The sequence below is a fragment of the Lutjanus erythropterus genome, chromosome 14 (assembly GCF_056507025.1).
Source record: "Lutjanus erythropterus isolate fLutEry1 chromosome 14, fLutEry1.hap2, whole genome shotgun sequence".
NCBI classification, from domain to species: domain Eukaryota; kingdom Metazoa; phylum Chordata; class Actinopteri; order Lutjaniformes; family Lutjanidae; genus Lutjanus; species Lutjanus erythropterus.
The window spans coordinates 11,967,027-11,986,854 of NC_139330.1; the positions used below are offsets into that span (position 1 = coordinate 11,967,027).

Consider the following 19,828-nt stretch of genomic DNA (forward strand, 5'->3'; position numbering starts at 1 on the left):
TCCAACAAAGAAGAAGAAGAGTCAAAAATTTCTGATAACGACAAGCATGGTGACACTGGAGGAGGCTGTAATAATGTACCTCTTGAGAAAGAGGCAAAAGCCCAGGCAGTGGTGGTCTGTGCAGCCGTTAAATACATCCCCATAGGTGGACACTGACAGTAAATGTCATTTCCAATACTTTAAGATTTTTAAAACTTCTTTGTTGTTTCTTGCTTGAACTATTGGCTACACTGCAGCCATGTCTACCTGAGCTACTGCTCCATTTGCACAAACACAGTACAGATGAAATGAACGCAGAGTATGGATTGAAGGCTACATCCGTATCTTCATGGGTATCCAAAGTTTAGCATAAATAAGCTTTGACTGTAAAAAAAAAAACAAAAAAACAAGGCTGTTCTGAAAGGAGGTTGCTTTATGGCACTGAACATCAGGTTACAACATAGCTACAGGTACGCACTATAAATAAAGATTTAAAACAAATTGTTTACTTCCCCTTTCAGTATTCTCGATTGAGATGGATAACTTTCCTCAGTAGGTAGAAAGAAGGTGCCGGACTTGTCAATGTGGCCCGTCCTTGTACCCTTCCCCTGGGATCAACCCATCTGCCTCTCTCTGTCTCTCTCTGGCCCTGTGGATCCCTGCAGCATGCCGGACCTGATTACCTTTACATTTAAACAAACAGTCCCGGCTCTTTGGAGGCAGTCAGCCATGAGCTCTGACAGGGAGGCTGGAGTTAGGCAGCTGGGAGAGAAGACAGATCAGGAGATAAAGGCGTTATTTGTTTCTTTTCTCTACTGATAAAATACCCTGTCCATGCACACAAACACACACTGACACACACACACATCCTTGTACTAGTCTACCCACCATTGGATACACTGATTCCCTATTTCCTAACCTCTTACTTTAACCATCACTACTAACTCAAATTTCACCCTCAATTGAATTGTTTGTAACCTAAGTAATTCTGAAGGCACTAAACCACCTCCAAGCCTTGAGGCCATTAAAGAGGTGATTACCGGACAAAATGTCTTCCTCTTAACAAAATGTCCTAAATCTAAAGAGCTAAAGCTGAAAATACAGGAAGCCACCACATAATGCAAACACATACACAAGCACACACACACACACACACACACACACAAATTCATAGGCTGTCCTTGCGTTTCAAAAGTGGCTCCTCTCGCTGTCTGTTGGCGTGGAATCATTTTGTTCAGCTGAGTGCTTCTCTAGAAAATCGCCCATAGCTCAGCCAGGCCACAGAGTGGACACAGAGGAAAGCTGCGTAAGAGCAAGACGGAGTGCATGGAGAGGTTATAATGTGAGACATTTTTCGCCATCAGTTTTTGTACGGTACACAAAGACTTGTTCCATAATATGTGTTTTAGTATGAGCTCCTGACCAGTTTAACAGAAATTCATTGGGTACAGGAGGTCAAGTGAATTGCCGGAGAGAGGCTAACTGCTGTTAGAAAGGAAAGAAGAAAATGAATGGCTGCTATATGAGCGAAGTGCATACAAACGATATTGCCAGTCCATTCAGTGGAGCAATTGATTTTCTGACAAGACCAATCATAATCCAATAAAAAGAGCTCCTTCTTACTTACTGTCATGTATGTGGGGGGGGGGGGGGGGGGCATTTCTGTCGGTCTTTTAAGAGTGGGCGTAACTCTTTCACTTCATTTTGAGATCAGCTCTCCTCATTCTTCCATTCTTCCTTTGTTGCCATCACTGCAGGAATCCTCAGATGAGGGAATAAAAAAAAAAAAGTGGGTGAGTTTTGGTGCCACTGCTGCAGCACCACCGAATTTGCTTTTACCAAGGCTGTCTCGAAAAGAGACGCCGAAATACAAATAACAGCCCAGAAGCTCTGGGGGACAATCACAGTGAAAGAGACTCCCTGTCAACTGAGGGAGTCAAAAAAATAACATGATCAAATTGTGTTTACCAGGTGTTTGTGGTAGGATAGACAAGTTAGACAGAAGCAAACGCTGCTGATAAACAAAAGATATACGCATAGATCAACAGTTAATGTGTGGGTACAGGTAAAGGTAATTTATTTTTGGGCATCATTGGGCAAAAGTTCCATAACTTTTCCATGTTAACTACTGACTGGAGGAGTAATGTATATTAAAGTTACGTTGTGGACGTACAGAGAGGAGAGAGGAAAGAAGAGAGACAGGAGGGACAAAACAGAAAGAACCGTCTTTCAGAGGCTGACTCACAAACACACACACACACACACACACACACACACACACACACACACACACACACACACACAGCTGGTGCCTGCTGACCGGTGCTTGCTAGCTGTTAGCATGTTGCTCATTTGCTCACAGCTGCTTATTTGGGGTATATAAACACACTCGCGCGAGTACGCGAATAACAACAAATATTCCCAAAGTGATCCAACAATCAAACTTGAGTGAGTGATGTGAGGCGAATATTTACTTCCTGCTTCCAGTCTTGCATCCCTCATCACCTGTTGCTGATTGGCTGGAATAGTCTTGTGTCACTTGGTCTTAGGCCCGTTTATATCCCATTTACAGAGTCAGGACTGAGTTTTTTTTATTATTATTTCAGTGCGCATACAGAATAGGGAGCTGAATGTGATTTTAAAAAATACATTTAATTAGAACAGCTTGCCCCACTTTGAAGGTTTGTCATAGATTTAAGGGAACTTTGTTCTGACACACCTTTAGTTTTAGACTGTGAGACTAGACAGCTTTCATTGAGTCTGGATTCTTGGATTCATCACAGATTTTGAATAGCTTACTCATACACTCATCCCTCTGTTTATCTCAACTTGTACTGTATTTTGAGGATAGGCTTTTGCTTTTGTGCACTGAGACAAGCAGGGACCGAATACATGCAGGAATTCTCCACTTATCTTACTACATCGCTTGAAGTTTCATTAACCGACCTCAATTTGCAAGTACACAGACATGTTCTTACCGACTGTTTAACAGAAAATTTACTTTATACAAGACTGATCTCCATTTTAACTGGACCACTCGCACTTACAGACAACTAGCTTATCATTGCAAATTCAATGAGTCGTGCTTGCACAGCTGTCATCCCTCAGTTTCAGAGCAAAGCTCCCTAACAGCAATCTCTCCTCCAAGAAAGCATCATTCCTGGAATTGGACTAAAACTACTGATAGGCACACCTATCAGCAGATTGCGTGTTGTCACTCAGGCAGTCTGTCTCTTAGCTCAAACTGAGCTCAAGATACCACTCAACACTCAGGCTGCAATGATGGCATCAGCCACCTAGGCTTTACCACTGGGGCTGCTAAGATTAAAGGGCTTTATGAGGTGGGTTTCATACCTTCACCTCAGCCCCAAGCACAGTGTCCACCACGATATCTCAGGTACAGACACGAGGACTGCTGCCCGGTGCCACTGGGAAAGCATTGGCTTTAAAAGAACCCCTGTCACAACTGTTGCCATGAGTGGAATTGTAATGACAAATATCATTTTGTGGGTCTCATTGGGTTGTGGATGTTATCGCTATGATATATGATTTAAGGTTGTTACTACCTCTTTTACTACCCCCGGAGGGCTCATTTTACCAGGAACATGGATACATCAGGGAGCCGATTCCATGAGGTGTCTTTGCAAGAAATACTGTATGTTAAGCCACAAGCAGGGCTTCTGCACACGGTATACAGCACACTGGACTGGCTCAACTGTCCAGATGTTACTGAGATTCAGGTGGTACACTCAGTTCCACTGAGTCCTTTGGGTGTCAAATGAAAGAACAACCGAACAGCTCAATAATCTGACTTCTGCAATCTCTGGTATATCCTGAAGGCCATCTTGCAAGGATAAATTGGAAGAATAGGCATAAAGAAGTTATCATACAGTACGCAAACACAGATTATACGCATACTGTATGCATGTTTATTTGGAGAATTCAAACTGCTGAAAAGTCAGAGTGCGTTTTAGCTTCTTTTTGAAATGCAGTATAAATCATTTTTGTATAATTTTCCCCATTTACTGTAGGAGCCTTGCAGATGAAGGACACTTAGTCTTGTTTCAATAGCAGTGAATTATTGATAAGCTAATTTCAAATGTGAAATATAGCTTTGTGTGTCACCTCTATGATTAATTTAAGTGTTCTCGTGATTCACCTGCTTCAGCATCTCTGCCAAAGCTGCACACTGTGAAATCATTACCAGCACCCTGACCTGACCTATTAATATACTGGAGTCTGTGTTATAGTATATCCATCAAGTAGTTGAGGAGTTAATATATATTTTATGAATATATATACAGTGTATTGATAAATTCAGATGACCCTGGGGTATCTTTGTAATTCAGAGCTTTTTGACTTCTAGCATTATACTTAGGATCAACATTCTTCTTGTCAAAGGATCAATTGAAGTCCTCGCTTAAACATATAGGCCGACTCTCAAAGATGGGTGAAAACCTAGAGGCCTCTGCTGTGCACGGGGTTATGGTTATGTTTTTTTGATATGTTGGGGTTTACTTTGCTGTACATCAGGGTGCTCTGACATACAGAAGGGGAACTTGTGAGGCACTTGAGCATCATTCGGGAGTATCATTAGGTCAGTCATTGTTGTGAATCCAAATTCACGCTTTTTCTTCTGATGTTTTCTTCTAATGTTACTGCCCCCTCCACCCCGACATCAACCCTTGCGAAGCAATAGATTATCATTACTCAAAGTATGTTTTTATAATACAAAACACATCATTAAGGTAGCTTTCGATCTACCTCTTCGGTGAACCTGCTTCTTCCTTCTCTCTTATTTCCAAAGCGGTGTTGATAATTTCTTCACGGAGCGAGGCTCTGAGGAGATGCAAAGTGATCTGGTGTTGACTTTGTGACAGCGGCACAATCAATAATGTCACTTGGAAACTAGGGGTGGGAGGAAAAAAAAAGATTTTCTTTATCACGATTCTTTTTTTTTTTTCTTTTTTTTTACGATGAATTGATTTTTCTTTACTGCTGAATCAATTTTTTTTATCTGTATAAACAACTTGTGCTTAGTCCGTTAGCTTGATGCTAAAATATGATGGGAATTCCTACAGGCTTGCTAGCAGAAATTAGCATTGCATATGCTTAACATAAAACTACATCTGAGCTCATACTTTCAGGCATATATTTCCTCTGCTTTTGCTGACTTAATATTTCAGTGTATTACTTTGGCTTCAACACACTGACCAGCTACAACAAACTTAAACGGTAAAAACTCTAGCAGAAAAGTTCACAGTGTCAAAGTTCAGTTTCATATGTGAGTGTTAATTTCAGGGGGCTCTATTTATTTTAGCCCAATATCTTCTTTCATTTATTATTTTCTCATGGCACCAGCTGAATGAGCAGGAACAGCTAAAGATTACTTCAAAGCATTCTTTTTTTTTACTACTTTTCTAAACAGTATAGCAATGATGCTGCAGAAATAAAGCGTAGTAAGGCTCACTGCAGTGTGATGTGCATTGTTTTTAGAAACAAGACTCTGTTATACAGTCCCTAGAGGTGTATGATTCAACTTTTCCGTTGCTCAAGTGTTAGAAAAGCAAAAGCAAACAAAATTTGCGATAAATCATAAGACTTAAGAATCACATTACTTATTTAATCAGAAGATAAATGTATTGTCTTAGCCCTATTGGAAACACTAGGGGGAGAGTTAAAAAGTTGTCTGAATCCACTTTAAATGTCATAGTTGTATATAAAATATTTTATTGTTGTTTGTTTAGCTGCTTTTAAGCTTAAAAAAGCAATGATTTTTAGTTTTCAGGCAGTTTATACCAGATCCTTCAGTTAGAGTTTCAAGCTCTTTGCAGTCTTTCTTTCCTTCATTGACACATGTAAACAATAATAGTGTATATCAGAACAAAGCAGAGCGTATTGTGCTGTGTTCAAATCCTGCAAAGTTTGTTTCATTGGTTAGAACAATGGTTAGGTCTGATTCACCAGTGGCAGGTAGCTGATAACAGCTGCACTGTTTCTATTGTTATATACACAATAGAAATGGCACTACTGTCTTCTACCTTTCACACTGATTTAGAACAGCTGTTAAACTGTTGACTGGACCATTGCTTTAGGATTCCTCAGACATGATCTAATCAAAAACTAAAAAATGATGCATGCAAAAAGCCGTTTTAGTTAAGATCTTTTTTCTTCCTTTACCTCTCATTTCATTATTTTGCTTCTTTATGTCCTCATTTGCAGCACATTCTCTCACATAGGTCAGAATAATGCCAGCGGCAGTGTGACACGGCGCCACATGTGGGAGGCATTGATGGAGGGACAGAGGTTGTGAGAGGCAGGCAGTGAAAAGGTGAGCGTAGCTGGTACAATCACATGCCTGCTGGGTTGGAAGCGGAGAGCAGACAACCAGGGAGGAACTGAGAACCTTGCGAGCAGTGTAGGTGTAATCATGGCTCTATTGTAGTGAACAGCTGGGCCTCTGGAGCTGCGAGCAGCAGGGGGCCAAAGCCTGGGCACTGCCCCTGCAAATCACCATGTCTTTAACATTTCTGACAATATAAGAGCAGAACATTGTACTCAAAAAGATGTGGGTTTGCAATGGCTTTTACCAAGTAGAACAAAAAGTTGACTTCAAACAACAGAAATGGTATGCTAGAGACTGACTTTTGAGTGTCACTTCTCACTCAATTAACAGGGGGCAGGACAGAACGTAGGTGGAGTCTTGATCCAGCATATCTTTAAGTCCATTGCATTGTTATCCCCACCAGGCATAATGATCATTTGCATGTGTGCGTGTGTGTGCATGTGAGTGTGTGCATTAACACTGGACCTATTGCTTGTCATATTTGCTTAATATAACTTTAGCTCTCTATCAGTCTCTAAGTGAAAACAGCATGTTTCTCACTGGAATTTATTCACTTGAATCACACATGTATAGTGATAACTTACATTTTGCCAAAACAAATACCTTTGATTAAATTACCTCTGAGTTATAGGTGAAAATAGTGGTAAGTTCCATATTAAATTCCTTCAAATTCTTTACTAAACATTATGTGAGTCTGGACAGACAGAGATGTGGCAGAGACATACAACTGTGAGGCAGTATTTTATTTTTTGAATGCTCTGTTTTATATAACCATTGACAGCTAACTTCTCACCACAAGTGATAAACAGCTGCTTCAGTTTTAAGTCCTGCTCCAGTTAAGGACAAGGTATGTGGGGATCATGTAAATGTTGGCAGAATTTTGCAGATCTCCCCTGGTTGCATCTGCCAGCTGTGGTGGCATTGCAGTAGGTGCTTCGCCATCTTTTGCTTGGCGGGGAATCTGCACGCTAGTAAGTGCACTCTTCTGGTTGGTAAAGGAGCTCACTCTGTCACAGGAACAATCAATAGAACATTACAGTATTTAGCAGAACAGCATCTTTTGCTTATCGTCAATGATCTGTTTTGATTAGAAAATTTCAGCTTGAATACATGATATTTTCTGAGCACAAAATCAATGAAGTGTCTGTGCCGTTATAAATATCACAGATAAGCAAACCCTGAGTAAATTAAGCACTTAAGCATGAAGAGAAATGCTGGCATGGATCCGAAAAAGTACTTAGGGCTGTTTCAGGTCATTTTTTTTTTTTTTGTCGATGAATTAACTTAGTCAGAGTTTGATTGTCAAGAATGGTAATGAATGCATCCAGTATGCACTTAGCAGATGAACAGAAGAATATTAACCAGCTGTGATGGAACCGTGTTTATCCTCCACACTGCTCAAAAAATACAGGCATTATGGCATTAACACCATAGCTGATGGAGACCAATCTACATTTCCTTAGAGAGAAGGGAAAGTGCAGAGTAGAGGTGCTACTTTTGCAGTCCCCTTTTTTTAAATGAGTAACGGAGACATGCAACCATTATAAGATGTTTATAAATTCTTCCTATCTTTGAATTTCTATTTTTCATATCTTGCTGTCTTAGTAGTACTGTACTTAGTTCACCATTGCAAGAGTTTTGTTTGGGTGATTTGCATAATTTTTGGAACAAATCATACACTAATTTGGGGCTTTTAGCTTGTGCACCTGAAGAGCATAATTTGCCTTTTCACTGCAGTCTGAGCGGAATTGGCTTCAGTCCTTCCATCACTAGATTGATGTATAAATGAATTAAACTGAGTTGTTGTTGGACAGAACATTATCGTGTACTGTGGTGGTGACTACTCCCTCAAGGACTCCCGAGAGGAGAGGCAGCTGACATTTAACCACTGGAATCCATTATGCTTAAAGCTCCAGCCCTCAGTGGACTTCAGCCCCTGACATCCCTCAATGTCCCAGAGAGAAGCTGGGCCATGTAGTCCGCAAGTCTGGCTAGCCTCGACTCTCCAGGGCCCTGAAGGCTCCTTGTCATGTCGAACCTGAAATTTTGCCCGCAGGAGACAGGCGCTCGGCTGCTGCCTTAAACCAAGACAGCGACAGCAGGGCAAACACCACCATATTATACAGCAGAGGCACAGTTAAAAGCGAATAGGCTCTCCCTTCTTTATTAGAGATGTCTCATGGCTGTTAGTGACAGGCTTTGACTTTATATACTCATGTGCTCTCACTTTCTTTCTCTTCTCTCACCGCCTGTCTTCAGTCTTTGTTTTTCTCAATCTCCCTACAACTTGTAGTCTTTCATTTTCTTTCTTCTGACATTTTTTTTCTTTCTTTTGTGCCTGCAGTGAGTTTGGGAAGAAATCTGACTCAGTTTTTACTTTAAATATTACTTCCCCAAAATCACAACTACAAAGAAGGATGACTATATATCTACTGTGCTAAGTCATATGTCATAAAATGACTATGATATGTAATCAGACATCAAGAAATTTTAACAGTTTCCTCTTTGAATGATTGATTAGATTGGCCAAAAAGATCTTTTAAAAAGAGGATGAATTCGTCTTTTAGTATTCTTTGGGTTCTGTGTAGACACCTTACTTGCCCTTGCCCTGATGCTTGGTAGATGGGTACCGATGATGTTGTGGGTGGGTTTAATCACCCGCTGCAGAGTCCTTGTATCCTGGAGTGTTCACATCTTATGCCAGTTTATTTCTTTTCCAGCCAGAATGGTTCCTATTGCTCCTCTGGAAAAATAACAAATTAATAAATTAGCATGGGAATTTGGCTGTCTTAAGTGTCCTTAAGACATTCAGCTGTTTCTGAGCCTTCTTTACCAGTGTGATGTCCATGACAGATTTTCTGTGATGTTGGTTGCCTGGAACCTAAAACTGTTCACCTGCTCCACCTCAGCCAGTCAGTTTGACATTAAACAGTAGGTTGTTCAGTGTGCATCATTCTGCAAGATTGTTGATTTTGTATGACGTCATCTTCAAACTACTGGCTTCTCTAACACCAATGCTACAGCCAGCGCGTTCTCCCTTAAAATTTCCAGAACATCTGTTTTTGTTTGCCCTTTTCACATTTATCAGAGTTATGCCAAATGACTTGGTGTCTATGAGGCATAAGAAATTATTAATAATCTTTTAGAAGAAGTAGATGTTAATAACTGTTAAATTGAGCAATGTATTAACAGAGTCTTGTAGGCAGTTAAACAGGCAGTCAGTGAACTCCAGAGTGTGTATTTTTGGAGCAGTTGGCTTAGCCTTACATTTGACAGGCAATTGTCATTTATAAACAGCTGATCAAGTTACATTGTAGAACTTTTGCATCACTTGTCCTCGTCTGTGTCCGAATATAATGTAGTACCCGTCTTGCACTCCTGTAGATTCAGGGTGCCTGCAGCCTGCAGGTAACCTGCCTGAGCTTCAAGTCTCGGGGGAGAGGGTGGGGGGGGGGGGGGGACAGCTCGCTTCAACCATAGATCATGCTAATGCATGAAATAGGGATTCAGTCTATTTGATATACCATCTATGGCTCATTTTTGATCACTAGGGTTTTACACATCACTCCTTTAGCAATTCCAGCTTCTGTGTTGGTCTTTCTCCATATCCCTTTAGTGCCCCCCATTCTTCCTTGCAAATCCATCAATCTCTGTCAATGAGGACTGAGTGTATTAAGGGTGCAAAGATGTCTCCAGTATTGTCTGTACTGTGTTTCAAGAACTGAAATGTAATGTAATTGAGTGCATTTTGGAGCAGGTTTTCTTCAAGAATCTTCTACCTGTGTGAAGAATATGTCCTCATAGCACGCCATAAGCCACTGGTTCCCGAGATTAACTGGTGTGTTAGTCATAGAGGCTATTTTGCATGGATATGAATGCAGGTGTGCCTTGCCCTCTGGTGTGCCTTGGGCACAAAAAGTTTGAAAACCACTGCCATAAGCAACATACTTCACAGAAGTAATGTTGTATTAACCACTTCATAAAGTGTAGTGTGGCTTTCACCAGTGAGGACATGATGTGGCATTCAGGCCAGAAAATACATATTTTGTCTCATCAAATCAGAAAATCTTTTCTCTCATGCCATCAGTGTTTTAATTTCTGTTTGGCAAACATTGACTGTGTTGTCTGACTTCCATCCAGCCACACTACTGCAAAGATCTGATGGATGAAATGCTGCAAAGATGGCAGCCCCTCTGAAGCCATGTTAAAGCCACTGGGTCACTTGCCTGACCAATGCCCTCATTGTCCATTTACTGATTTTGGCTATAAGGCCAGCTCTCTGAAGAATCATGGCACTTCCAGACCTCTTGCTTTATACAATGATGCTCACCATGCTCCTGGGTGTGTTAATTGATTTAGCAATTTCTTACACTCCTCCATGGATCTGTGCCTCAACACCATTCTGCCTTGAACCTCTACTCCTTGGACTTCAGGGATTTCTTGCTTTAATGATGTACTGTGAACTGTGGGACCTTGTTTATAGTGGTGTGTGCCTGTAATTCATGTCCAGGCTACTGAATTTCTTGCAGGTGGCTTTTAATCAAGTTCTGGACACATTTCAATGGTGATCAAATAAAAGAGGATCATGAACAACAAAAAACAACTGGCACTGTAATAGCCAAGTTAAAATACTTGGGTAAATTAAGTACAAGGTGCTTTTGTATTTCAGTATCAACTAGAAGAGATCCTTACCAGGCAACAGATGGTGGAGCATCAACGGCAATGCCACCGTAAGTGCTAGGTGCTACCAGCAGAGAAGAATTACTGACTCACAGCTGTATGCAACCACCAACCAGCCACGTTTCAGTTTATGTACATGTCTGTACAAGACTTTGAAGGAATTAAAAAAAAAAAGTATTAGATATATTTTTGACTAAATGGGAGTTATCACTATATATGTGTGATTCCAGTGAATAATTTCCAGTGAGAAAACATGCTGCCTTCCCTTCGAGACTATTTTTACAGAGGAGTACAGAGGAGTGATGGAGAGCTGAACACTGTGATGTCACAGTGAAGTTGACCTTTGACCTTTTGGATATAAAATGTTATGTCTTCATCATTTTATCCTATTAGATATTTGTGTGTAAGTTTTAGCATATCAATCTTGAGTTATGGCCAAAAATGTGTTTAGTCAAAGCGTCTTTGTGACATTGTGTTCATAAGAATGAGATGAATAGAAAACATAATGCCTGTGGCCACAGCTGTCACTGCCATGTAGGCATAGAAAAAGGTTTTTTAAGGTTTTTCAAAAATTGTGAATCACAGAGCTCCCTCAGCATACAGTTATGAATGTGCACAAAAAAATTAGGCTGATCAGTCCTGTAGTATGTAAGATTAGTTGCGGATGAGCTGCAGGTCTGATGATCACACACACACACATGCAAGTGCATGCATGATCCAATCCAGGCTCAAATGAATTTGTGAAAATGATTATGAAGAATCAAGAGCAAATTAATGGCAACATATGAATGAATGCTCAATATAGTTTATAACACAACAAAACATCTGAATAGTCAATGTGCTCTTCCTTTTAAATCTCTCTGTATACTCTACAGTATGTCTCTCCTCCTCTCCATCCATAAGTAGTAGCTCTCAGATGGAGAAGAGGGCAATTCCTGCGGTGCACCTCAGATAAGACACAGCAGGGAACTCCCTTCATCCCTCTCTAACTGTCTCACATACTTAACATTCTGCTTCCCATAGGAAATATCCACCATTTATTTAAAAGCTACAAAGCACTGTCAAGGCACATATGCAGGAATATAAACCATAGCTAACCAAATGGCTTTTGCACTTAAATGAATAGGTCTCTGACACATATTGTGCATCTCAAGTGGCTTGTAGTGGGACCCAGTTGAGCAGCCACTGGTCTCGCCAGTGCTTGCTGGGCATTGTTTATTGTGTGACTTGTTCACGAAGAAGTAATTGGACTGTCTTATAGGATAATAAAGCAGAAGGAATCACTGCCTAGCATTTTGCGCCTGGTCACCCACATTGACTTCTAATCGGCATCACACTGGTCCAATCAATGGCCTGATAGCGAGGCTATTGAGACCCAGTGGAAGGTACAAAAGGCCAAGCAGAAGGCTATACATCTGATGGCTCTTTACTCTCCAATGAGCTCCACAGTGAGCTGCAAGGAGCAGATTACCAGACAGGTTGTAGTGCTCTCTGTATGCAGGCCACTTGAATGCAGATAAATTCATCACAAGTGGCTCATGATCGCAAAGCAACTACTTAAATAGGTTGTCTCATTGTTTTTTTCTTGGGAATGAAATGCACCGCTTATGCAAACGGCGCGTTTTGACCTTGAAAGCCTTCCAGGCAGGATAAGAGGAAAACAAGAAGATAAGAATGAGTAAGGTGAATGGGTAATGGTTATGCTGTGATTCTGTTAGCAGGCATCAGAGCCTCCAGAGTCTAATAGCTGCTCAAAGATGATCTTCACCTGCACACAGCCCAGCCTGCCAACCTCTGAAGTACCACACTGGCACACTGGCACATACCGTTGAGAGTTGGTCATCTGTGCTTCTCAGCAAAGCTTTGAACTGTTGTTGCTTGAACTGCTTTGAACACCGTGGCACTGTCAAATCTGGGAGATCAAAACTGGTGTTTGTGTGTGTGTGTGTGTGTGTGTGTGTGTGTGTGTGTGTGTGTGTGTGTGTGTGTGTGTGTGTGTGTGTTTACTTATTCAAGTGTGTGACTCTATTTACTGAACCTTGTGGCATTTGACACTGGGCGGTGTTAATGAGTCATTGTTTCACAGGCTGCTGTGTGGAGAGAGATAGAAACTGTCGAGCTTTAGGGGAGGAAAAGGATACGTCATATCACACACTTTATCCACACACATCCAGATCTCATCCGCACACACTCTTCCTCTTTGCAAAAAGAGGTACACACACACATTCACCTAATGCTCAACTGTCAAACTGCCTCCTTGACATCAAAGCAAAGTTGATAAAGCAGACACCCATGCCAGACACACATACAGGTATACAAGTGCACATGCACAAACAAGCACAAACAGGAATATTTAATTCATTCACCTAGAGTTTGATTTTGTGTATTTTTATCCATTTAATTTGTGCCTGTGCTCCGGTGTCATGCTGCAGGCTGTGGGGTACCTTTTACAGGTGTTTCCAGTTCTCTCGTATGCAGACAACTTGACAAGCATAATAAATATATCAGAGAAACGCAGCTTAGATGTTTATTCAAATGCAGTTATTGTTGCGGGGGAGTGGATTAGTAACTCTGTTCCTTCACTCACTAACTATCGATGAGGTTTACTTCAGTTTGACTTTGAAGTGCTGCACTGGAGCTTATGTGACCAGAGCAAAGGAATCTGTTCAGTCTGGTTACTGTTGTTCTGATAATTTCCCTTTTTTTTCCCCAAGAGAGATGTTTTACTTTGATAATAGACGTTTTCCACAGCAGGCATTTTGACATGAAATAGTAGGATAAACACAGTTGTTACCAATGATGCTAATTAAAGTTCTGTTTCTGTCAGGTCAAACAGATTCAGTGTGCTGCTGTTGTGCATCGTAAAACCTGTGTATACCCGACTATTTCGTATCAATATGCCTGATGTAAAAAAATGTCTGTAAGAGTGGCTCTTTATATATTTGTCTTCTTCTCTAACACTGATCCCCATAGTGCTTTTCCTTACGGTTGTAGCAACAGCACTGAAAAATTGTCGCCTAACTTAAAGCCAAACTATGCAGGATTTTCCCAAAAATCACACATTTAAACGTTATGATGTATAATATCCTGTTCTGGTTATAGATGACAACCTGACATATCTACAACACAAAGCTCAGGACTTTCTTTCCTCAATGTTTTAATGCAGTGGGAGTTATTTTAAAATAACAGGCGCTCCCAGGTGCTATAGTGAAATATAAAATGGACACCCTGAGGCACTATGGGTTCAACAGGGTTAAGTAGCAATTCTGACTTTCAAATTTGCCTATTTTAATCTAAAATACATAAACATTCAATAAATTAGTCACAGCAGTCACCTGCAACCTTGTCTGCATATATCAGAAGGGTTCCAACCAGGGCTGCACAATTTCCAAATCACCTGAACCGCAATTTTTTAATAAAGGTAAGATGTGTGACAGAACAGTATTGTAATGAAGTACTGTAGCGCTATAGAGATGCTCTTACCTACAAATCTTGTTCTCCAGATTAAATAAAACTTATTTATTTATTAAAGACCCAACAAATGTCACATTGTCATGATTTGAATTGTGACATTAAAGTTATGATGCAAAATATGATAATTCCCACAAATTGTGAATCAACTCCAAGTCTGGGAAACTGAGCCCTGTGATATCTGTTGCTCTCTCCAGCATCTGTTGCTCTCCTCGTCTTCCCCCTGCAGCTACACCATTCGGATCTCTCTGCTCTTTCTGTCCCTCAATCCCCATGTGGCAATCTGGCTTAATCTGGTTAGACGGACCAGTTTCCAGCGTTGCTCATGCATGTGTAGGGACCAATGGGGGAAGAAAGTTAAAGGAGGGAAATCGAGCGAGAAGGATGTCTGAAGCAGAGAGACTGGGGAAGTGTGTGTGCAACAGCGGCTGTAATGTAAAGTCATACAGACAGAGGCAGTTAGCCTTACCTTGCTGTTATGTTGTTGTGTTATCCGGGTGATGCCCCCGCGTCCTTCAGAGTAAGGCAGTGGGTCAACAGGTATAAGTCACACAACCACCCATTTTGCTACACAAATTGCAAATACATACACTCATATGTCCACAGACACAGTCTCACCCCGCAAACAAGCATACACATGTTCCAACTCAAGCATTCACACACAAACACACAGCGTTTTATAGACAGTGACACAGCAAGACAATAGCACAAGGTAGTATGTACACACACATACACACACACACATGCAAATACACCTTCACACTCCCCTGACACCCATGCAGACAGACTGTGGGGTCAACTGCTCTCTTACTGTGTCACTTTAGTTTTGGCTCAGGGCCCAGCTTGGTTCAACACCATGACCTCCCCATGTGGTCACACTCTCCCCTTGCAGTAAACAAGGCCACACACTCTCAACTGTGTGTTTGCATGCAGGTGAGTGTGTGAAATGACAAAGAGAGGGAGAGAACAGGGGCATTTCTTTCCAGTAATATACCTGGAATACCTCCTGCCGTCTTCTTGTATCTGTAGGCATTCTCATTTCTTATTAATTGTGTGTGTGGCTGTTTTAAGATAAAATTCCAATTAATGGGGATTTTCCTTAAACTTACAGAAAAGCTGCTCTGCAGTACCTGGGGATTGTGTTTCTTACCACTTTTTGCCAGGTTTGGACAATGACCATGACCAAGACAAACAGGACTCTGATACGGCGTCATGCAGCCTTTCTGCCCAGTCAATATTTCTTAGCTTTCAGGTTTTAGATACCCAAGGCAATTTTGGGGGGCAACGCTGATATGCAAGGCTTATCTTCACAGACAAGAAGGTGCGACAAATATTTTCTGACAATAGGATATCCCCATGCGATTGAAGCTGCACTTTAGTGGGAGTAAAATCTCTGAGGAAGTCGCAAAGTGAAGCAGACAACAACAGACAAGGGTGTTTCATTCTGCCTAAATGAGACGCCCAAATTAAACTCCGCTGCCAGCTTAGTATGGTCACTCTTCTGAAACTGTCTCCGTGCACAAAGAGTGATGAGAAAAGTTCAGCTTAAAATTCAAATTTAGGTCATTATCTTTTCCCACCCCTTATCAGTTGAGGTTCCAGTGAACTTTGTAGGACCCCACCACGCAGTGAGATAGCACCGTGGTTTCAGCTCAGCCTTTTTTTTAAACTTTTCAGTAGAAATGTCATGTTTTTTATAGCAGCATAAAACGTATTTCCCACAAATGGTGCAGCATGGTTCATTGGTTTTGTAGTAAAACAATCTCTGGATGACTCCCAACATTTGCATAATTATCTATAACGTTGCTGTTCTGACACACAACCCAACTCAAATACTGTCATCCAGGGGTTTCCTTAACTTTTTCAGCTCAAGACCCAAAAGAGAAATTCGATGTCTCTCGGGACCCAAACTTACAAAAATTACAGGTGTCTGTCTATATGTAGGCTCTGTATTGTCTTTGCATTTCAAAGCGTCCAGCAACACATGAACAGCCAATTTCTCTGTGCAGTATATGTGTGCATGTTCCTGATTTATTTTCCACCAACATGATGCATAAGCACTGCAGTGTGTGTGTGTGTGTGTGTGTGTGTGTGTGTCTGTGTGTGTGTATGAGAAAAAGAGAGATGGGAAAAAAAGAGCACTGCAGACAGGTGTTGGTGAGCAGAGCTTATCAGAGTGTATCAGTGAAGTTTTCTAGTGGCAGTAAATGTACAGTTTTCCCACAAAAACACTGCAGAAAAAGTCCAAGAAGTTTGAGTGTCTTGTTTACCAGCCGCTGGGTGAAATGAAGGGAGAGTCTGTGGGATTAAACCAGAGCAGAGTGAGCTTATCGCAGCCTGCGGAGCACAGTCTTCTCCGCCTGTGTTACAAAATGTGGATCAGATATGTTTCCAGTGCCTTTCTACAGAGCACCAGCCTCGCTGGACGTGAGACGCGCGGAGCTGATGCAGACCGCTGCACTGGTAAAAATGAAAGTGTTTCTGTTGTGTGAGATGTGTGAGTGAAAAACACATCTGACTTGCTTGCGGTGGAGATAGGAGGTAATACTGACGTGTAATGTTATCTAGCTCGCAACACACTAGTCACTAACTGACAGAGACACAAAGCAAACAAAACAGGTCTGTGACCCACTTTGGGTCCTGACCCTAAGTGTGGTAAAAGGCTGCTGCAGTCTTACAAACCTCACTGGATGTTTTGATGTGAGTGAATGATGACTGATGTGTCATTTTGTGGGAGTCTCTTCCTTTAAGGGAGAAGTACAGAACCCAGCGGCAGATGATTTCACCTTTTCCCTCTCTTGTCCGTTTGGTATCCAGTATGGTAAATAACAAAAACAGACCGCGTGTGCCGTTACCATCATCGCCTTTATTTATCCAGTTTGAACAAGAATGCGTTGCTATTTGCAGCCATGGTTCGGAGGAGTAGCTGCAGGGGAAGAATATACACATTCACTCTAATTCACATACTTTCCTCAACTAGGGCATTGTGTTCCAAAAATTATAACTGCATTGAATTGTCCTCTGTGGCTATGTATTTAGATAAGACTTCTGTGTAAACCACATATGAAGGTCATAAGTTCAGTCTCTACTTCAACAGTTGTCTATTAATCCTGAATATTTCTGTGTGGCTGTAATGCCAGAAAACATATTCTGCTCCAGAGTAAATCAGGGCATGTATTTAAATCATGTTTATCTTGCTGTTTGCCTATAGTCAGTGCTCAACACTTGTCTGTGTGTGTCTGTCTGCTCAACTGTGTCTTTCAGAACACACCGGTGGGCAGATCAGTGTTCATGGTGAACGCCACGGATCCAGACCAGGGCACCGGAGGCAGCGTGCTGTTTTCTTTCCAGCCGCCTTCCCCGTTCTTCGCCATCGACGGAGCCCGAGGCACCGTCACCGTCATCAGACCCCTGGATTATGAGACAACCTCAGCCTACCAGCTCACTGTCAACGCCACGGTCAGCGCACACATAACAGACACCAGGCCTCATGCAGCAGCATTTTCTTGAATTTCTCATATATTTTCTCTTAATTTTCTGTTAAGAGAAATCTTTTCCAAAGATATCATCTCCAGATGTGCTGAATGATGAATCCCACTTGATCATAAACTGGAGGGGCGTGGCCAATTGATTGTTTATAACATAGGCACGTGGAAATACTCTGGCACATGCCAACAAAAATGGTTGAGCAGTAGTGAAATCAATGTACTGTTAAATAAACTTGATTGTCCAGAGCATCAGTACTGCTCAAAAGAACCAGATTATTACTGATTAATGTATTTGGTTCTATTTTTAGTTCTATTTTTTACCTGTCTGATATCCTTTGATTACATTACGTCAGTTTTTGGGCTCCAGAGATGTCTTAAAATTACTTTTTTGGTCTGACCAGCAGCCTAAAACCTCTAAAATATTGAATTTAAATGATACAAAATAGATAGAAGCAGCAAATTTGTGAAGCTAGAAATAGATGTGAGAAGACCTGTAAAATATGACTCTTTTCAAATTCCTTGTGTGTGCACACCAGGGCAGGAGCTGCACGGTGGACACAATGACCACGTGATGGCTGCCGTGCCCTCTTAGTTTGCCCTTATGCCCCTCAAAAATTTCTATGCCCTGCGGCCAAAGTGGCTTTGATTCCCAACCCACACTGCCCCAGCTGTTTTCTCCTCTGCCTCTTTTCATGTCAGTATGGTTTTTAGACACCAGTGTCTTTTGTTGAAATTCTCATTGGCGAGGCAAGTTTATTTATATAGCAGCATTCAGACACAAGGCAATTCAAAGTGCTTTACAGGAGCATATAAGCCAATTCTGATTCTTTAACTGTTTGTTTGTTCAAGCCCTAATGTTCTGTAACTCTCCAAAGCAGTAATGTTTGGGGAAACGCTTAATATTTTTTGTTTAGCCTGTCAGGGCTCGGTCACCTAAACAACGAGAAACTGAGTATTTCCTTACAGCTCTGGCTCTAATTTGACACCAGTCACCCGGCCAGCTGACTCTCCTCAGTCTGTCACCGCTTTTCGCTGGTACTCCACTGACAGTTTTATAGACACAAATGACAATAAATACAATAAAGAATAAATTCAAATATTTTAAACTTACGTGTCCCTGCATTGGACAGTCAATTTGTGGACAGTGACAACATCAGTTTTTTGGGGGTTGTTTTTCTGATCATGGTAAGAGGGCTCTTGATCACTTTTTTTCTCTTACCTGAGGCCAAAAATAAGAAAACAGTAAGGATCTCAAAAATCAGTGGGTCCTAGCAAAAAAAGAGAAGAAACTGAAATAAGAGAAAATTTGTTTGCACCACTTTCTGCTTTAGCACAGTCAAATGAATGCACACACATATTCTGATCTCCTGTTTCTGTTTTGATCAGGATCAAGACAAACTGAGGCCTCTGTCCCGGCTCGCCAACTTAGCTATCAGCATCACCGATGTCCAGGACATGGACCCCATCTTCACCAATCTGCCCTACAGTACCAACATCGAGGAGGACGTTCCTCTGGTCAGTAATGCAATCCAGCTTGACATCACACTGTATCCTATTCATGCAGCTTTTATGTGAAACCCTGTAATTGGTCCATTTCTTCCTCTCCCATCCTTCTCTGTTGCCAGCATGTTCCACTTATCTTTCAGCGCATTGCTCATCCCCAGCTTCTCCTGTCCCATGTTCATACGCCTCTTTGATTATTCAGGAGGTATTTGGAACAGGTGCAAGAGAAATATGGTTAAAAAACTGGAGGCCTGAGTTATTATCAGGCCAGGATGCCTCACCTCTCATCCTCACGCCTGAGCCTTCCCCACCCCCCAAGGAACTCACACGCACACACCCAAACTGAGCCCGGGGCCCCCTA

At 41.5% G+C, this 19,828-nt stretch overlaps 1 protein-coding gene across 1 annotated transcript in view; it reads left to right on the forward strand.

The window, feature by feature from the left end:
* The window catches only part of LOC146315238 (cadherin-23-like), a 149,880-nt gene that overhangs the window by 62,641 nt on the left and 67,411 nt on the right, over positions 1-19,828 (forward strand). Inside the window, exons 6-7 of the mRNA XM_084736542.1 lie at positions 17,741-17,935; positions 19,351-19,479. Coding sequence (XP_084592668.1) covers positions 17,741-17,935; positions 19,351-19,479 — 324 coding nt within the window. The remainder of the gene's footprint in view (positions 1-17,740; positions 17,936-19,350; positions 19,480-19,828) is intronic.